At 39.1% G+C, this 15,774-nt stretch overlaps 1 protein-coding gene across 2 annotated transcripts in view; it reads left to right on the top strand.

Moving 5' to 3' along the window:
• The first annotated feature begins 571 nt into the window (after positions 1-571).
• The window catches only part of WDR70 (WD repeat domain 70), a 297,351-nt gene continuing 282,148 nt past the window's right edge, over positions 572-15,774 (top strand). The window contains exons 1-4 of one of the 2 annotated variants that reach the window (XM_082724202.1): positions 572-712; positions 803-868; positions 3,667-3,750; positions 11,512-11,632. In XM_082724202.1, coding sequence (XP_082580328.1) covers positions 688-712; positions 803-868; positions 3,667-3,750; positions 11,512-11,632 — 296 coding nt within the window. In that variant the 5' untranslated portion in view covers positions 572-687. The remainder of the gene's footprint in view (positions 713-802; positions 869-3,666; positions 3,751-11,511; positions 11,633-15,774) is intronic. The other variant, XM_082724203.1, reaches the window with a different exon arrangement.

Below are 15,774 nucleotides of genomic sequence, written 5' to 3'. Positions count from 1 at the left end.
TTCCAGTCCTGGAATGAATTGGTCATGGGTATAAAAGGTACAGGATAGGGGATCCAGTCAAGGGTATTGTAATAGTGTGGTATAGTGATAAATAGTAGCTCCCCTCATGGGCATAATATATAGACTTGTTGAATCACTATGTTGAATGTCTGAAACTAATGTAGCATTGTGTCAACTGTACTTCAATACAAAACAAATCAATCAAGGGAAGACAAAACAAAACACCTCCCCAGGGGATACTAATACGCAACGGAGACTGAGAAATACTGCCTAAGGGTGGGTATCCACGGGATTTACTTGTTGCTTGTAGGACCTGTATACTCTTTCTTTTTCTAAATGCTTATTATACCAATCATATATAATTACTGCACAAAATGTAGGGAAAAAAAGAAGGGAGGGAGGGACGGAGGGAGGGAGGTAGAAAGAGAAAAAGAAAGGGTGCTGACACAAACTACGTAATGTTTCCAGCCAGTGGGTGGAGTAAGTAGGTGATCTCCGCGGCGCTTATGCCCCGCCAACCCGGTAGGGCGGCGCAGCTCCGGGGACCGCCATCCCCTCGCGGAAGGCGACGCTCTTGGCCTTCGCCGCGGCGTCTCTCCAAGGCGATACTTCCTGTTGGTTTTGCCTCGAGTCTTCCGCAGGTGTTTGGGCTGTGGCTGTGGCTAGATCTGCGGCCGGCGGCTTGCCATGGAGCGCCCGGGGCCCAGCGAAGGTATGTGGGGGCGATGCCAGGCAGGGCGGGGAGGGCTAGGGGTCGCCGGGGTCGCCGCACTAACGAGGTCTTCTCCTCCTCTTGCCCCAGTGACAGGCTCAGACGCGTCCGGACCGGATCCGCAGCTGGCGGTCACCATGGGCTTCACGGGGTTCGGTGAGTGACCGTCTTAACGCTTAGCCCCGTCTCCTTTTGCAGGGCTTTTAAGACCGGCAGGTTGAGAGAGGAGACCCAGCTGGCACCTCTGGTCCGCACGCTCCGCTGCACCAAGCCCTGGTTACTTGCGCTCTAGTGTATGCCTTGCCATTTCTCCGTAGTCTCTTTCCCATCCGCTAATTCTTGCTTGACTGTTGGGACCCGCTAAGGTGACGCGTATGGGAAGGCTTGTGGGAAAGATAGCTTTGTGACCTATGCTGTGGAGGTGTTGGTTCGTGGAGGGAGTTGTCTTTTTGTGTCCTGAGGCTGAGAGCTAACCATTGACTGTGGTCTGCAGTGAGATGGCCTTTCTGGCAACAAGTGGTGCATTGAGTGATAATTATGAGTTACTAAATCCTTTTAGATTAAAGCCTTTCTTCCCTGGAATTGTCACTTCAGTCTCTCTGTAGAGTCTTGCTGTGAGATAAAGAAGAACATTTCAAATAGAGATGTAGTCATCTGTTGAAAACATCCTGCTTGTAAGAAACAAATGTAAATCTTCTTCCCATTTCTCTTGGGTCCTGGATGGAACAAATATCAGGCTGTTATTTCCAGGTCTCTTGTTGGTGTTCATATGCCCATTTAATATGGTAATGTCTTCTGCCACATTTTTACCCGTAGCTGGTCGGGTTTGCAAATATACTATATAGTTATGTATTACTATAGTATTTCGTTCTGTCGGTCTTTAAAAATGATTTTATTTATTTGCCAGAGAGAGAAAGAGAGAGTGAGCAAGCACACAAGCAGGGGGAGTGGCAGGCAGAGGAAGAAGCAGGCTCCCTGCAGAATAAGGAACCCGAGGCCAGGCTCCATCCTGGGACCATGGGATTATGAACTGAGGTGAAGGCAGATGCTTAACCGACTGAGCCACCCAAGTGTCCCTATACTATTTAATTTTGTTTCAGTTCTTTAAAATAGTTTCCTCCCTAATTTCAAAAGTAACACATATTAATAGAAAATCTGAAAAACAAATAAGGAAGAAGTAAAATCCTTAATTGCATGATCTAGAAATCAAATCTTAGAAGTTATTTTTCTATTCTTCCCTGTTGTATATTTATCAAGAAAGTTAAGATCATATGTATGTACAATTTTATGTTATTCTTAATTATGTATTTTAATTCTTAATACTTTGAGGATTTTCCATATTATAATGTGCTCTTCCAAAACATTTTTAATGGCTGGATAGTACATTTAATAGAAGTGTCATAATTTTGGCCTACATAGTTTCTAATTCTAACTTCTATTACTAATACTAAAAAGAATATCTTTATGAATAAAACTTTCTTTTTATAAAAAAGAATTTCCATAGGATAAATTTCTAAAGAAGGGACTATAATAAAAATATATTAAAAAGTAACCAAAAACATTGGATATATATCTTTTTTAATTTTTTAATTTTTTAAAATTTATTTATTTATTTTTTAAATTTATTTTTTAAGCAGGCTTCCCAGCCAGTGTGGAACCCAACCTGGGGCTTGAACTCATGACACTGAGATCAAGAGTCCTATGCTTAACTGACTAAGCCACCTAGGTGCTCCTGGGTATATATCTTTTAAAATTAATTGATACAGGGCACCTGGGTGCCTCAGTGGGTTAAAGCATCTGCCTTTGGCTCAGGTCATGATCCCAGGGTCCTGGGATCCAGCCCTGCATTGGGCTCTCTGCTCAGCAGGGAGCCAGCTTCCTCCTCTCTCTCTGTCTGCCTCTCGCCTACTTGTGATCTCTATCTGTCAGATAAATAAATAAAATCTTTAAAATTAATTGATACATTTTGTCATAATGCCCTTCAGAAAGATTGTTTCATTTTATACCAAAGTCAGTTTTATGTAAGAATGACATTTTTACCAAAATCTTACTAACATTATTATTTTAATAACATTATTTTTTTTTAAAAAGGCAATGAAAACAAATATAATAATATAATATTGCTTCCAAGCCCATTCACATTGTTGTCAGAATTTAATTTCTTGTGGTTTTAGGGATGAGGCCTCTGTTTCCTTAATTGCTGTCAGGTGGGAATCTCCGCTTTTTTTTTTTTTTTTTTTTAGATTTTATTTATTTATCTGATAGAGAGATCATAAGTAGGCAGAGAGGCAGGCAGAGAGAGAGAGGGAAGCAGGCTCCCCGCCGAGCAGAGAGCCCGATGCGGGGCCCGATCCCAGGACCCCGAGATCATGACCTGAGCCAAAGGCAGCGGCTTAACCCACTGAGCCACCCAGGCGCCCTGGAATCTCCGCTTCTTAAGGTGCTTGCATTACTGTCGTCATCTGAAAACTCCAGCTAGTATTTCCAGTCCGTCTCACACTTCACATCTCTCTGACTTTAGCTGCATCTGTTCTGCTTCTTTGCTTGTAAGGTCATCTGTGATTAGACAGGGCCATCTAGGATAATCTGTTTTGAAGTCCATAACTTTAATTAGATCTACAAAGTCTTTTTTGTCCTGTAATGTAACATATTCCCGGGTTCCAGAGATTAGGGTATGAACATTCTCCATTCTGCCTATGACCAGTGTTGTAGATTTCAGGGGTAGAGTCCAGCTATATTAAAGGAGGATGGGAAAGTCGACCTATAAATGATGACACTGTCATTAAAATTTTCCTGGGAAGTAAACTCTTTCTTCCTAGGTATTTTTCTTATAGCCATGCTATAAATTAAACAGACTAAATGAATATCAACTGTTTAATAAGTGTTAATGGAGTACCTAATGTTTGGCCAGCTTAATGCAAGAAGATCACAGTTTGCTACTTATTTCTGTTTAGGAAAAAAAGCTCGCACATTTGATTTGGAAGCAATGTTTGAACAAACGCGAAGAACAGCTGTGGAAAGAAGTCGGAAAACATTGGGTAAGAAGTTCAGTTATGGCTCTTTAATTGGTATAAATGTTGTATATGCCTTACACAAGTATGTTGACAGTTACTATTAGGCTGAAAAAAAATTCAGAGCAGTTAAAAGACCAAATGTGCTGGTTCCTTTGGAAGCAGAGGTTATTATTATTATTATTATTATTTTAGCATGGTAAAAGTTGCATCTAAGTAGGATAAGAAAGTCTGAATGCTAAAAATCTTTTTGAAGGCAATTCTGCTATGAACAAACAGGGATTCTAAATTAATTTATAAGAATCAAAATAACAGTTTCTTTATTACCTCTCCTTCCACCTGTATCTGATTTTCACTTCATTTTTTTCTTTTCCTGCTTACAGCGGAACCAGTATTTGGAAGGCTGGGCGAGAGGTGGCTCTGAGAGCTGTGTACACCACTGACTGTTGACTCAGACAGTATAGAAAATTGAGACATACAGTGAATGTGGCTGCTCCTGTTGAACCCTTGCACTAATAAGTTGTATCAGACATGTAATGAAGGCCTTAATTTCCACACTGTCTGGTGTGATAGCAGGTGGTCGGCAATTCTGGGTACACCTTAGGGTCTTCCAAGTAGACGGACTCCTCTACTGCTTTCTTGTTTTTTTGATCTTTGTTTTTTTTAAAAGATTTTATTTAATTTTCAATTTTTTCAATTTTTCAAAATATTTTATTTCTTTATTTGAGAGAGAGAATGAGAAAGAGAGAGAGAGAGTATGAGAAGAGGGAGGGTCAGAGAGTGAAGCAGACTCCATGCCAAGCAGGGAGCCTGATGCCGGACTCCAGGATCATGACGTGAGCCAAAGGCAGTCGCCTAATCAACTGAGCCACCCAGATAGGAGATTTACATAAGAGAAAGCGCACAAGTGGGGAGAGTGGAAGGCAGAGGGAGAAGGAGATGCAGACTCCCCACTGAGCAGAGAGCCCAATCCTAAGACCCTGGTATCATGACCTGAGTGGAAGGCAGATGCTTAACGAACTGAGCCACCCTGGTGCCCTTCCATTGCTTTCTTTGGATAAGACTCAGATCATTCTTTCACTGAAAAGATGGATGTATCTTGATAGCGCAAAAGGGGCTAGAAATCAGAGACAGGACTTCTGGAAAAATTTAAGTGACTATCCTGGCAATTGTCCTTTTTGGTTTTAAAATGATAAACTATATAGCAGTAATAGCTAATATTTGGAAAATGCGCTTGTTGTGAAATTTTTCGGTCTTTGGAAGAATAAGGTTTTTTTTTTGTGGTGAGAAGCCGACCTACTATTTTTTAGAAAGAACTGTCATTAATAACATGTTTCAAACACATACAAAAGTATAGTAATGAACTCCTATCACACAGATTTAAGAACTATAATAATGCACAGCTGGTGTTATTTCCATTTTCTTCCCCTGTCAGATTATTTTGTTACAAAGCTGAGACACATTATTTCACCCATGAATATATTAGTATGTGTCTTTAAGAGATACTGGTCTTTTAAAAAACTTAACTGAAATACCTCTACCACACTTAAAAATATTAAATAATATCATCAGACAAAATGCAAAGACATGCTACTACTTGAGGCATATTTATACATTCTTTAACCACTTAATTTTAAAATTACGCTTTTTAGTTAGTGCTTATACTCTTAGAGTATAGCTCTCTTGTATTTAATCTCTTTCAGCTTGTGATAACAAAACACTTGGAACAGAGACTGTTTGTTCACCTAAGTAAGTTTTATAGTTCCCTGTACTATGCATTGCAGGATAAGTTCTCAATATATACTTGAGAAGATTGAATTTAGAACTCTAATACTGCCTTCTAAAAAATAAATTCTGCTTTTTTGGAGAATGTTTTAAAATGGTCTCACCCGTTTTATAGAACTTGGGATTTGGAGTTGAAGGACCTGGGTTTGAGGGTCAGCTGCACATCCTACTATTTTATTTTTTTCTTTTTTATTAACATATAATGTATTATTAGCCCCACGGGTACAGGTCTGTGAGTCGCCAGGTTTATACACTTCACAGCACTCACCATAGCACATACCCTCCCCAATGTCCATAACCCAACCACCCTCTCCCTACCCCGCAAACCCTCAGTTTGTTTTGTGAGATTTTGAGTCTCTTATGGTTTGTCTCCCTCCTGACCCCATCTTGTGGCATAGTACCCTTTAAATAGTAAAGTACTTTGAAAACAATTACTTTTAATGCCTACATTTTTTCTTAGCAAAGCATGTGTGCATTTAGCACATAAGGGGAATTATAATGAACAGTTACTAGATTTTTAAAATTTGAAAAATCATCGGAAGACCAAGTTCTCCTGTGATATTTGTGGATGAATTAAATATATTGAACTTTCTTTTTTTTTTTTTTTTAAGATTTTTAAAATTTATTTTGAGAGCATGAGTGAGTAAGAGAAAACATGAGAAGGTGGAAGGTCAGAGGGCGAAGCAGACTTCTGTGGACCTGGGAGCCCAAAGTGGGACTCGATCCTGTGACTCCAGGATCATGACCTGAGCCAAAGGCAGTTGCTCACCCAACTGAGCCACCCAGGCGCCCATGTTGAACTTTCTTGATTTAGTATTATATTCTTGGACTTGGACCACTGTTTTTACCCCGATCTAAACACATGAATCCAAAGTTTCACTTGTTTTTCTTGAAAGTTCAAAAATGGAGATATGAGCATTCTGTATCTCGTGATTGTTTTGGAGTCTTTCTGAGGGCATGACATTAGGCTTGCGGAAAATAAGAACTGTGAATCATCCCTCCCCTTCCCACCCCATGGTCCCTTTTAATAGCAAGTTTGTCTGTGTATATGAATATGAACTGTTTTCGTTGGTAAATGCTCTCATAGAAAGGATGAATTACTATAAATCCTCAATAAAGTATGCATCATTTTAAATGTCAGGAAATAATCGTGTAAGTGGTTTTTTTAAAGTATTTTCATTTTCTGTTTTTTTTTTTTTTTTTTTTTTAAGATTTTATTATTTATTTGAGAGAGAAAGAGAGAGCACAAGGGAGCATGAGTGGGGTGAAGGGCAGAGGGAGAAACAGGCTCTCCACTGAGCAGGGAGCCTGAAACAGGACTTAATTCTGGGACTCTGGCATCATGGCCTGAGCTGAAGGCAGATGCTTAACTGAGCCACCCAGGGACCTCTAAAGTGTTATTTTTCTGAAAGCTCTAGTAAGTATGTCTAGGACATACGAAAGACATAGGTTCTTTTTAAAGCTATAATACTATGAGGAGATAAATGGAGAAGAAAAATTTATTCAAATGCTTATTTTGGTTGTGCGTGTATTTGTTAAAAATTATTAGGGAGAAAGAGCACATGAGTGAGTGCATGCAAGGGGGAGGGGCAGAGGGAGTGGGAGAAGTAGAATCCTGCTTAGTAGGGACTGGGGGGCTCCCCCCCCACCCCGCCTACCCAGGGCTCAATCCCAGGACCCTAAGATCCTGACCTGAGCAAAGACAGAGGCTTAACTGACTGAGCCACCCAGGTGTCCCTAGGTATACATGTGCTTTAGATGGATTTATGAGCCTTGTCTATGGTAGGATAGGAAACAACATCTTTGAAAAAACGGTTAAAATAGGATTTGAATATGATTTTAAGTGATCCTGAAAAGAAAACCTGTCCCAGAGATTTTAGAAATTAGAAAAGCTTAAAGAGTTGTGTGTGTATGTGTACCTGAAATGGTCTTCCTACCTGGTTAAATCCTACCTTATCTTTTAAGGCCTCACACATATTTTACTTTTTCTAGGGGTTTTTTTGAAAAACTGTCTGGACATAATAATTGTTCCCTGCCTTTATATCTGTAACACTTTAAAGAATACTATAAATTTTCTCCTAATATTTTTCACATAGTGAGGATAAGAACCTTGTTTTCACATTTATACTGTAAGTATAAGCCTAGTAGAGCTTAGTACATAATAGTTACGTCCCTAAATATTTAATGGAGAAATGTAATTAATGTACTTAAAATGTTCATATTTTTTAAATTTCCTAGTATTTTGGCATTAAATATTTTGAATTTAGATTTACATGAAATTGGTAAGCTAGTGAATTGTTTTGTAAGTTAGAGTAACAAAAACATTTAGCAAGGTTTAAGTTTCATGATGAGAAAACATTTATTCTAGCTTATATTTACGATGAGAAAACATTTATTCTAGCTTATATTTACAGTAATTTTATTTCCTTTACGTTTTATTTTAAGTCTCATTTCTTTAAGTTAAGTGATTGCTATAATGATTGGCTCTTGAGATTTTTATGTGCCAAATTATATTCCTTTGACTCTGCAATTTGTGTGAATGAGCCCAGATGAGAGATGGTACTTTTGGGTAGTTTGCTGTTACCTAGACAAATATTGCATACATGTGGAGAAGCTTTTCAGAAACGGCTATCCAAAAATTGGTAACTGAAAGTAGAATAATAAAATGAGGTGTTTGGAAGAATAAAATTAGGTGTTGGATAGTAGGTTAATTCACTTTGGTTAAGGGAAGATACAGACCATTTTTACAGTGCTGACAGTGTACTTGGTTCCACTTTTGATGAAAATGCATGAAATGCTACCCTTTGTCGGGAGTTCTCTCTCTCTCTGAAAAATAAATAAATAAATAAATAAATAAAATCTTTTTTTTTTTTTTAAGATTTTATTTATTTATTTGACAGAGAGAGATCACAAGTAGGCAGAGAGAGAGAGAGAGGAGGAAGCAGGCTCCCCGCTGAGCAGAGAGCCCAATGTGGGACTCGATCCCAGGACCCTGAGATCATGACCCGAGCCGAAGGCAGCGGCTCAACCCCCTGAGCCACCCAGGCGCCCCCAAATAAATAAAATCTTAAAAAAAAACCCTGATACATAGTAAACGCCATGTGTTAGCTGATGTAATATTTGTTAAACTAAGGTTGTTATTATAAGGTAGTTATTTGAGGCGCCTGGGTGGCTCAGTGTGTTAAGCTGCTGCCTTCGGCTCAGGTCATGATCTCAGGGTCCTGGAATCGAGTCCCGCATTGGGCTCACTGCTCAGCGGGGAGCCTGCTTCCTCCTCTCTCTCTGCCTGCCTCTCTGCCTACTTGTGATCTCTCTGTCAAATAAATAAATAAAATCTTAAAAAAAAAAAAAGGTAGTTATTTGCAAAGAAGTCACAGAAGACCTAATTAAAAATGACTCAAATAAGAAAAATTTAGTGTTACACATGAAAAGAGCCCCGGAATGGGGCTCTTCCATATTCTGAGTCCTGGCATGAGGAACATTTAAGTTTTCCCCCCTTTTTCTGCTTTGCCAGTTTTAGGTTATTGGCTTGTTTTAAACTGACTGCACTCATCACCCAAAATTATAAGTGAAATTTTGTTACAAGCAGATGACCACCTCCACAGGCTGAAAGGATACTGTTCTGTATATCTTTTTTTTTTTTAGTAGTAAGAAAATCTTTCTCACATGTTCCTCCAGTTGACTTTTTATATCTTATAGGCTGGTGTTAGTGTGGAAAGTTAGTTCCAAAATACAGCCACTGGCAAGAGCAATAGAATGGACTTGGAATCAAGCTTTACCCCTTTGGGCAGGGAGGGGCCCAGCATCTGCTGAAGCACCTGCTTCCTCTTACCTGGAGAAAGCTGTGGTTTTTCCTAGCCAGGGGAAAAGGAAGAAATGGCTGCTGTATAGGAAGCTAATAATGTATGCCTAGGTATTGTTCACTGATTAAGGTCAGAAATGCCCCAAGACCAGAGCCTAGGATCAAGTGTCCAAGTGTGGTTTCGCCCCCACCCCCCGCCCCCCCGCCCCCCGCAACCTCTCCCCTCTCACCCTGGAGGGTATGGAGGGATTGACTGGAGAAGCAGGATGATGGTAGGAGCCATGCAGGCTTACTCTTCTATTTTGACATTATCTTCTTTATTTTTATTTTTTTTCAACCTCAGCATCAGAGTGCAGAATTACCTAACTCACCCACCTTAGCCCAGCGGTGAGCATAAAAAATACCAGCATGAGCTAGTGTTTGCCTTTCCTCATCCTGTAGTGTTATCTCCCCTGTTTGACATAAACGGCTATGTAGTTACTTGTCCATGTATGTTTGTTATCTTCTTATTTCTTATCCTCCATATCCTATCAACAAAAGACCCTAAAGAGTACAGCATTCCAATTAATAAGTGCCTTGTGATATGGTTTAACTTTAGGTGTATTGTTTTTCATTATTAAGAAAAAAAATGTTAAAGATTATCTCAGGCCGTTGAGGATGGTGGGAGTTGAGAACAATTTAAGTAACTCAGTTCCTTCCTGTGTGCCCTCCAATTGTAGAGTGACAATGTCAGAGAAAAAAGATCAAATTTCTTTGGATAATTTTTTTTTTTGTCTTTCCAAGGTAAATAACTCTAGAAATCTGAAATTTTCTCAAGATTTTTGTGGGAAGTCCCTTATCACAAATCCAGAGGGGAAAATCAGAAATGAACAAAATTCTGAGTTTATAGTTTAAAATATATTAAAAATAAAAAGTGAAGTTACCTAAAGTCTTACCTTTGGACACTTTATTTTTTACTTGTCACCTTCCACGTCTTTTTATTTTATTTACTTAATTCACTAATTAATTTAAATATTTTATTTACTTATTTGAGAGAGAGAGCAAGAGAGAGCACAATTGGGAGCGGGGAGAGGGAGAAGCACACTCCCTCTTGAGCAGGGAGCCTGACTCAGGGCTTGATCCCAGGGTGCTGGGATCACGAACTGAGTCAAAGGCAGATGCTTAACTGACTGAGTCACCCAGGTGCCCCTCTTTTTATTTTTAAAATATATTTATTTATTTTTAAAGATTTTATTTATTTGACAGAGAGAGATCACAAGTAGGCAGAGAGGCAGGCAGAGAGAGAAGAGGAAACAGGCTCCCCAAGGAGCAGAGAGCCCTATGTGGGGCTGGATCCCAGGACTGTGGGATCATGACCTGAGCCGAAGGCAGAGGCTTTAACCCACTGAGCCACCCAGGCGCCCCTAAGATTTTTTTTTTTAAATATTTTATTTACTTATTTGACAGATCACAAGCAGGCAGAGAGGCAGGCAGAGAGAGAGGGGGAAAGCAGGCTTCCCACCGAACAGAGAGCCCAATGCGGGGCTCGATCCTGGGATCATGACCCAAGCTGAAGGCAGAGGCTGCAACCCACTGAGCCACCCAGGTCCCCTTTTAAGATTTTATTTTTAGGTAATCTTTCTACCCCATGCGGGGCTCAAACCCACAACCCTGAAGTCAAGTGTCATGTGCTTTAGTGACTAAGCTAGTCAGCTGCCCGTTAGATAGTGCCATGTCATTCACATACTATTCACATGTTAATTTTGCTTAGCTTGTCTGTTATTATTTTCCCAGATTTATATATTTTCCATCACTATTTTTATTGGTTGTATTAAATTAATTAATTGTTTAAAGATTTTATGTATTTGTCAGAGAGATACAGAGCTCAAGGAGGGGGAATGGCAAGGAGAGGGAGAAGCAGACTCACTCCTGGGCAGGGAGCCTGACTGGGGACTCGATTCTAAGCCTCTGAGATCATTGCCCTGGCCAAAGGTAGACGCTCAACCGATTGAGCCATCCACATGTCCCTGTTGGCAGGATTTTATGTTGATATATAGTAGTTCAGTTATTTTCCCAATCTGGGTACTTAGGTTGATAAGTTTTTGCTGTTACTGGCATTACTTTAAATTACATCACTTTGGCTATATTAATTTTTAGCCCTTATTGATCCTGACAAATTTTTGAAGTCATAACTATTGAAATTTTTTTTTAAATCTTTACAGAAGCAAGAGAAAAAGAGGAAGAAATGAACAGAGAGAAAGAATTAAGAAGGCAAAATGAAGATATTGAACCAACATCTTCAGGGTCATACGTAGTCAGAGATGGCTCTAAATCGTCTTCCAGGTGCTTGACTTTCTCAAAAAGATTTCATTAAACTATCATTCCCAAGTTTTTGTAAAGAAAGAGGATTAAGACTGATTTTGTTCTAAGAAACTGATTTTTTCTTTTTAAAGATTTTTAGTTCTAATTAGAGGTCAGCAAGTAAACACTATCAGATTTTAGTTTTCTCAGAAATTATGAAGCAAATGGCAGCTTCTCTTATTGGTCACCACAATTACTATGCGTTGACACAATGGGAAGCAGTCTTTTTTAGTCCTGAGAATGGTGGTGACCTTTTCCTTGAGGGGAGAATTCCCATAATTAAAAAGAATTCTCTTGAAATTTTGTAAACCAATACACATTTTAATTTTTTATTTTTTAAAAAAGATTTTATTTATTTATTTGACAGAGGGAGAGAGATCACAAGTAGGCAGAGCAGCAGGCAGAGAGAGAGGGGGAAGTAGGCTGCCTTCTGAGCAGATGTGGGGCTCGATCCCAGGGCCCTGAGATCCCAACCTGAGCCAAAGGCAGAGGCTTAACCCACTGAGCCACCCAGGTGCCCCACACATTTTTAAATAAATAAGAAAGTACATGTTAGTTAAGGACTTTTTTAAAAAAGATTTTATTTCTTTATTTGACAGAGAGAGACACAGTGAGAGAGGGAACACAGGCAAGGGGAGTGGGAGAGGGAGAAGTGGGCTTCCTGCTGAACAGAGAGCCTGATGCGGGGCTCAATCCCAGGACCCTGGGATCATGACCTGAACCAAAGGCACAGGCTTAACTGACTGAGCACCCCAGGCTTTTCACTTTCTTAAATATTTTTTTAAAGTAAACTTTCTGCCTCATGTAGAGCTTAAACTCATACCCCCAAGAACAGGAGTCACATTCTGTACCAACTGAGCCAGCCAGCACCACTGTCTTTTCATTTTCTTAATAATGTACTTTGGCATATTGAAGATTTTAATTTTGATGAAGTCCAACTTACATATTTTTTCTTTTTGTTGTTTATCCTTTTGGTACCACCTTGAGAATCCATTGCCAAAGTATAGTTTGTGAAGATTTCCCCTTTTCTTTTAAGAGTTTTATGGTTTTATTTATTTTTTAATTTTTAAAAGATTTTATTTATTTGATTGGGTGGCGGGGAGCACAAGCAGGTAGATGGAGAAGCAGACTCCCTGCTGAGCAGGAGAGCCCAGTGTGGGGCTTGATCCCAGCACCCTGGGGTCATGACCTGAGCCGAAGGCAGATGCTTTATTTGATTGAGCCACCCAGGCACCTGAAGAGATTTATGGTTTTACCTCTTATATTTTGGTCATTGATTCATTTTGAGTTAATTCTGATATGGTGTGAGGTAGGAGTCCAACTTTTTTTTTTTGGTGGGGGGTGGCTTTGGCTTATCTTGGTGATTCCAGTATGTAATGTGGGGTATGATTCCAGAGTAGTTTGCTATTTTATATTATGGATGTTCAGTAGTCATTACAGGGTGGTCATCTTCTTTACTATCTTTAAATGCGTACTTGATGTTATTTACAAATTATTTCTTATGATAATTTGAATTTGGTTCTGGAATTCCTCTTCTGCTCTCCTGGTGTGTTTCATTCAGTCCTATATATTTTAAACAAATTTCAGGTTAGTTTTTTTCCTTTGTGATATATTAAGAGTCTGTTTCACAAAGCATACAAATAATTTTTTTTTGAGATTTTATTTTCTTAATTAATCTCTACAACCAGTATGGCGCTTGAACCCGCAGCCCTGAGGTTGAGAGTTGCATACCCCACCAAATGAGGCAGCAAGGCACCCCCACAAAACATATAAATAATTAAAAAAAATATCTATAGTGTTGTTAAAATTTGTTTTAGAGGAAGTCATCTAAAACTACTACTTTTCTTGGATTTAAAGAAATGGTGTACGGATGGAAGTACTATTTACACATCAAAAGCTGGAAAGAATTATGTCATTTATTCTATGAAACATAGCTACAGGATAGGAGAGAAGTATTCATATACTCCAAATCTGCAAAGTAGGAATTGTTTAGACATTTGCATTTCCTCTAAAGAAATTAGTACCAGTGGCGCCTGCATGGCTCTATTGGTTGGGTGTCTGCTTTCGGCTCAGGTCATGATCCTAGGGTCCTGGTATCAAGCACCCTCTCCCTCTCCCTTTGCCTGCTGCTCCACTTGCTTGTGCTTTCTCTCTCTGTTGAATGAATAAAATAAAAAAAAAAAATTAATACCAGAAAGAATGAATTTTGTTTCTGATTTAGTTCCTATATTAAATTGTACAGTTACATATTTATGCTTAGCTAAACTCTCTTTCAAAAAGTCAGCTGAGGGGCATCTGGGCAGCTCAGTCATTTTAGCATCTGCCTTTTGTGATCCCGGGGTCCTGAGATCGAACCCCACATCAGGCTCCCTGCTTAGTGGGGAGTCTGTTTGTCCCTCTCCCACGGATGCTCTCCCTGCTTGTGCTTTCTCTCTCTCTCTCAAGTAAATAAACAAAATCTTAAAAAAATAAAAAGTCAGCTGAGAAAAATACTAGGTTTTAGTCCTCTGTTTTTTCTTGAGATACATATTGTTTTTTAGGCTCTGGTTCATATTTTGATAGCACATTTAATTAAGGCGTATTTTAAACATGGAATGTGTTCTGTTTTCTGTCATGGACATTTTTGGGCATAATTTCATGGACTTTGTTTTTCAGAAATTGAAACTATGTTAAAAATTGTTTATTTTCTTGGCTTGTGTATATTAGAAGCAAAAAGACAGAAATGGAACTGGAAGCTGCATAGAAGCAGATACATTCCATCCAGTTTCGTGTCAGTATTAGGACTGTCTAATCCATCATGAAATCAGTTTGGATGATGGGTATTATGGAGGGCACTGGGTATTATATGGAGCACTGGGTGTGGTGCATAAACAATGAATTTTGGAACACTGAAAAAGAATAAAATAAAAGAAGAAAAGAAAAAAAATCAGCTTGGATTCGTTGAGTTCTCAGTTCAGTGCTTCTGAATTAGTTAAGTCATTTAAAGCATAGGTGCTAAGTGTTAACATTTTAGTTTAGAACTCTCTGTGCTCTGAATAATTTTGCATTAAGAAAGTGTGATTTCTAAACTAGTATAGTTTGGAATTTGTGACTTAATGACAAGGGAGAAAATTTTGGAGTGTGACTACTCTAATAAAAATCTATTCAGTCATTCAACTGTGATGTGTTGAACATCTGTTGTGGGTTAGGCACTACTTTAGGCATTGGGGCTGTAGTAATTAGCAAGTCAGATGAGATCTCTGAGCTCATATTGTTGTGGGGTATCTGAGGAGATGGATAACAGATTATAAACAACTAAGTAACCAATTATATAAGATAATTTAGTGAGGTGTATGATAAAAATAACCCAAGTAAAGTAATGAAGACGATGGTGACTGATAGGGCTGTGTTTGAGAAAGCAGAAAGTGGGCACCATAAGGCCTCTTTGAGGACACCTGAATGAAGAGAAGGAGGCCATTTAACAATCAGTTCCAGCAGAGGGGACTGCAAGTTCAAAGACACTCATGCTGGACCAAGCTTAACCTGTTTAGTTTGAAAGAAAGCCTATGGGGCTGGAGCACAGTGAGCTAAACCATTGCAAAAATAAGAAATTCCCTTAGTGGAGGTTTGCTTGCTCCAAACAAAGGTAGTAACCTTTGTATATGGATAACATGTATGTATGTATTCCCTTCAATGGTGAACGTAGATGAGTATCCGTGGATATTGGGTGCCTGTTACATGTCAGGCATCATTTAGGTGCTAGAGACAGCAGTGAACACATACGAGAAATATTTAGTAGACGGCAATAATACTTTGAATTTTATAAAATATTTGATATGTTAATTGTTGTAATTAGGAATGTAATTCTCAACCCTTTGGGGTTGTTTAGGAGGGATGGTGGATGGTGGTGACTTTCAGAATGCCTAGAGGAGTGTGATAGAGACTTTAGAGGAAGTGTGTAACAGTTTACAGATGTGCTGGGTAGAAAAACAGTTGAGAATCATTATAATACTCTCTACAGTAAGGTAGTTTTAGAATCCAAGGGTGCTACATAGAACATTTTTAGCAGCTCAGCAAACTTGAATTAAAACTGAGAAATGGGGGCGCCTGGGTGGCTCAGTGGGTTAAGCCGCTGCCTTCGGCTC

This window comes from Mustela nivalis (genome assembly GCF_964662115.1).
Source record: "Mustela nivalis genome assembly, chromosome: 3".
NCBI lineage: Eukaryota > Metazoa > Chordata > Mammalia > Carnivora > Mustelidae > Mustela > Mustela nivalis.
This window is presented reverse-complemented; position numbering and strand designations above follow the sequence as displayed.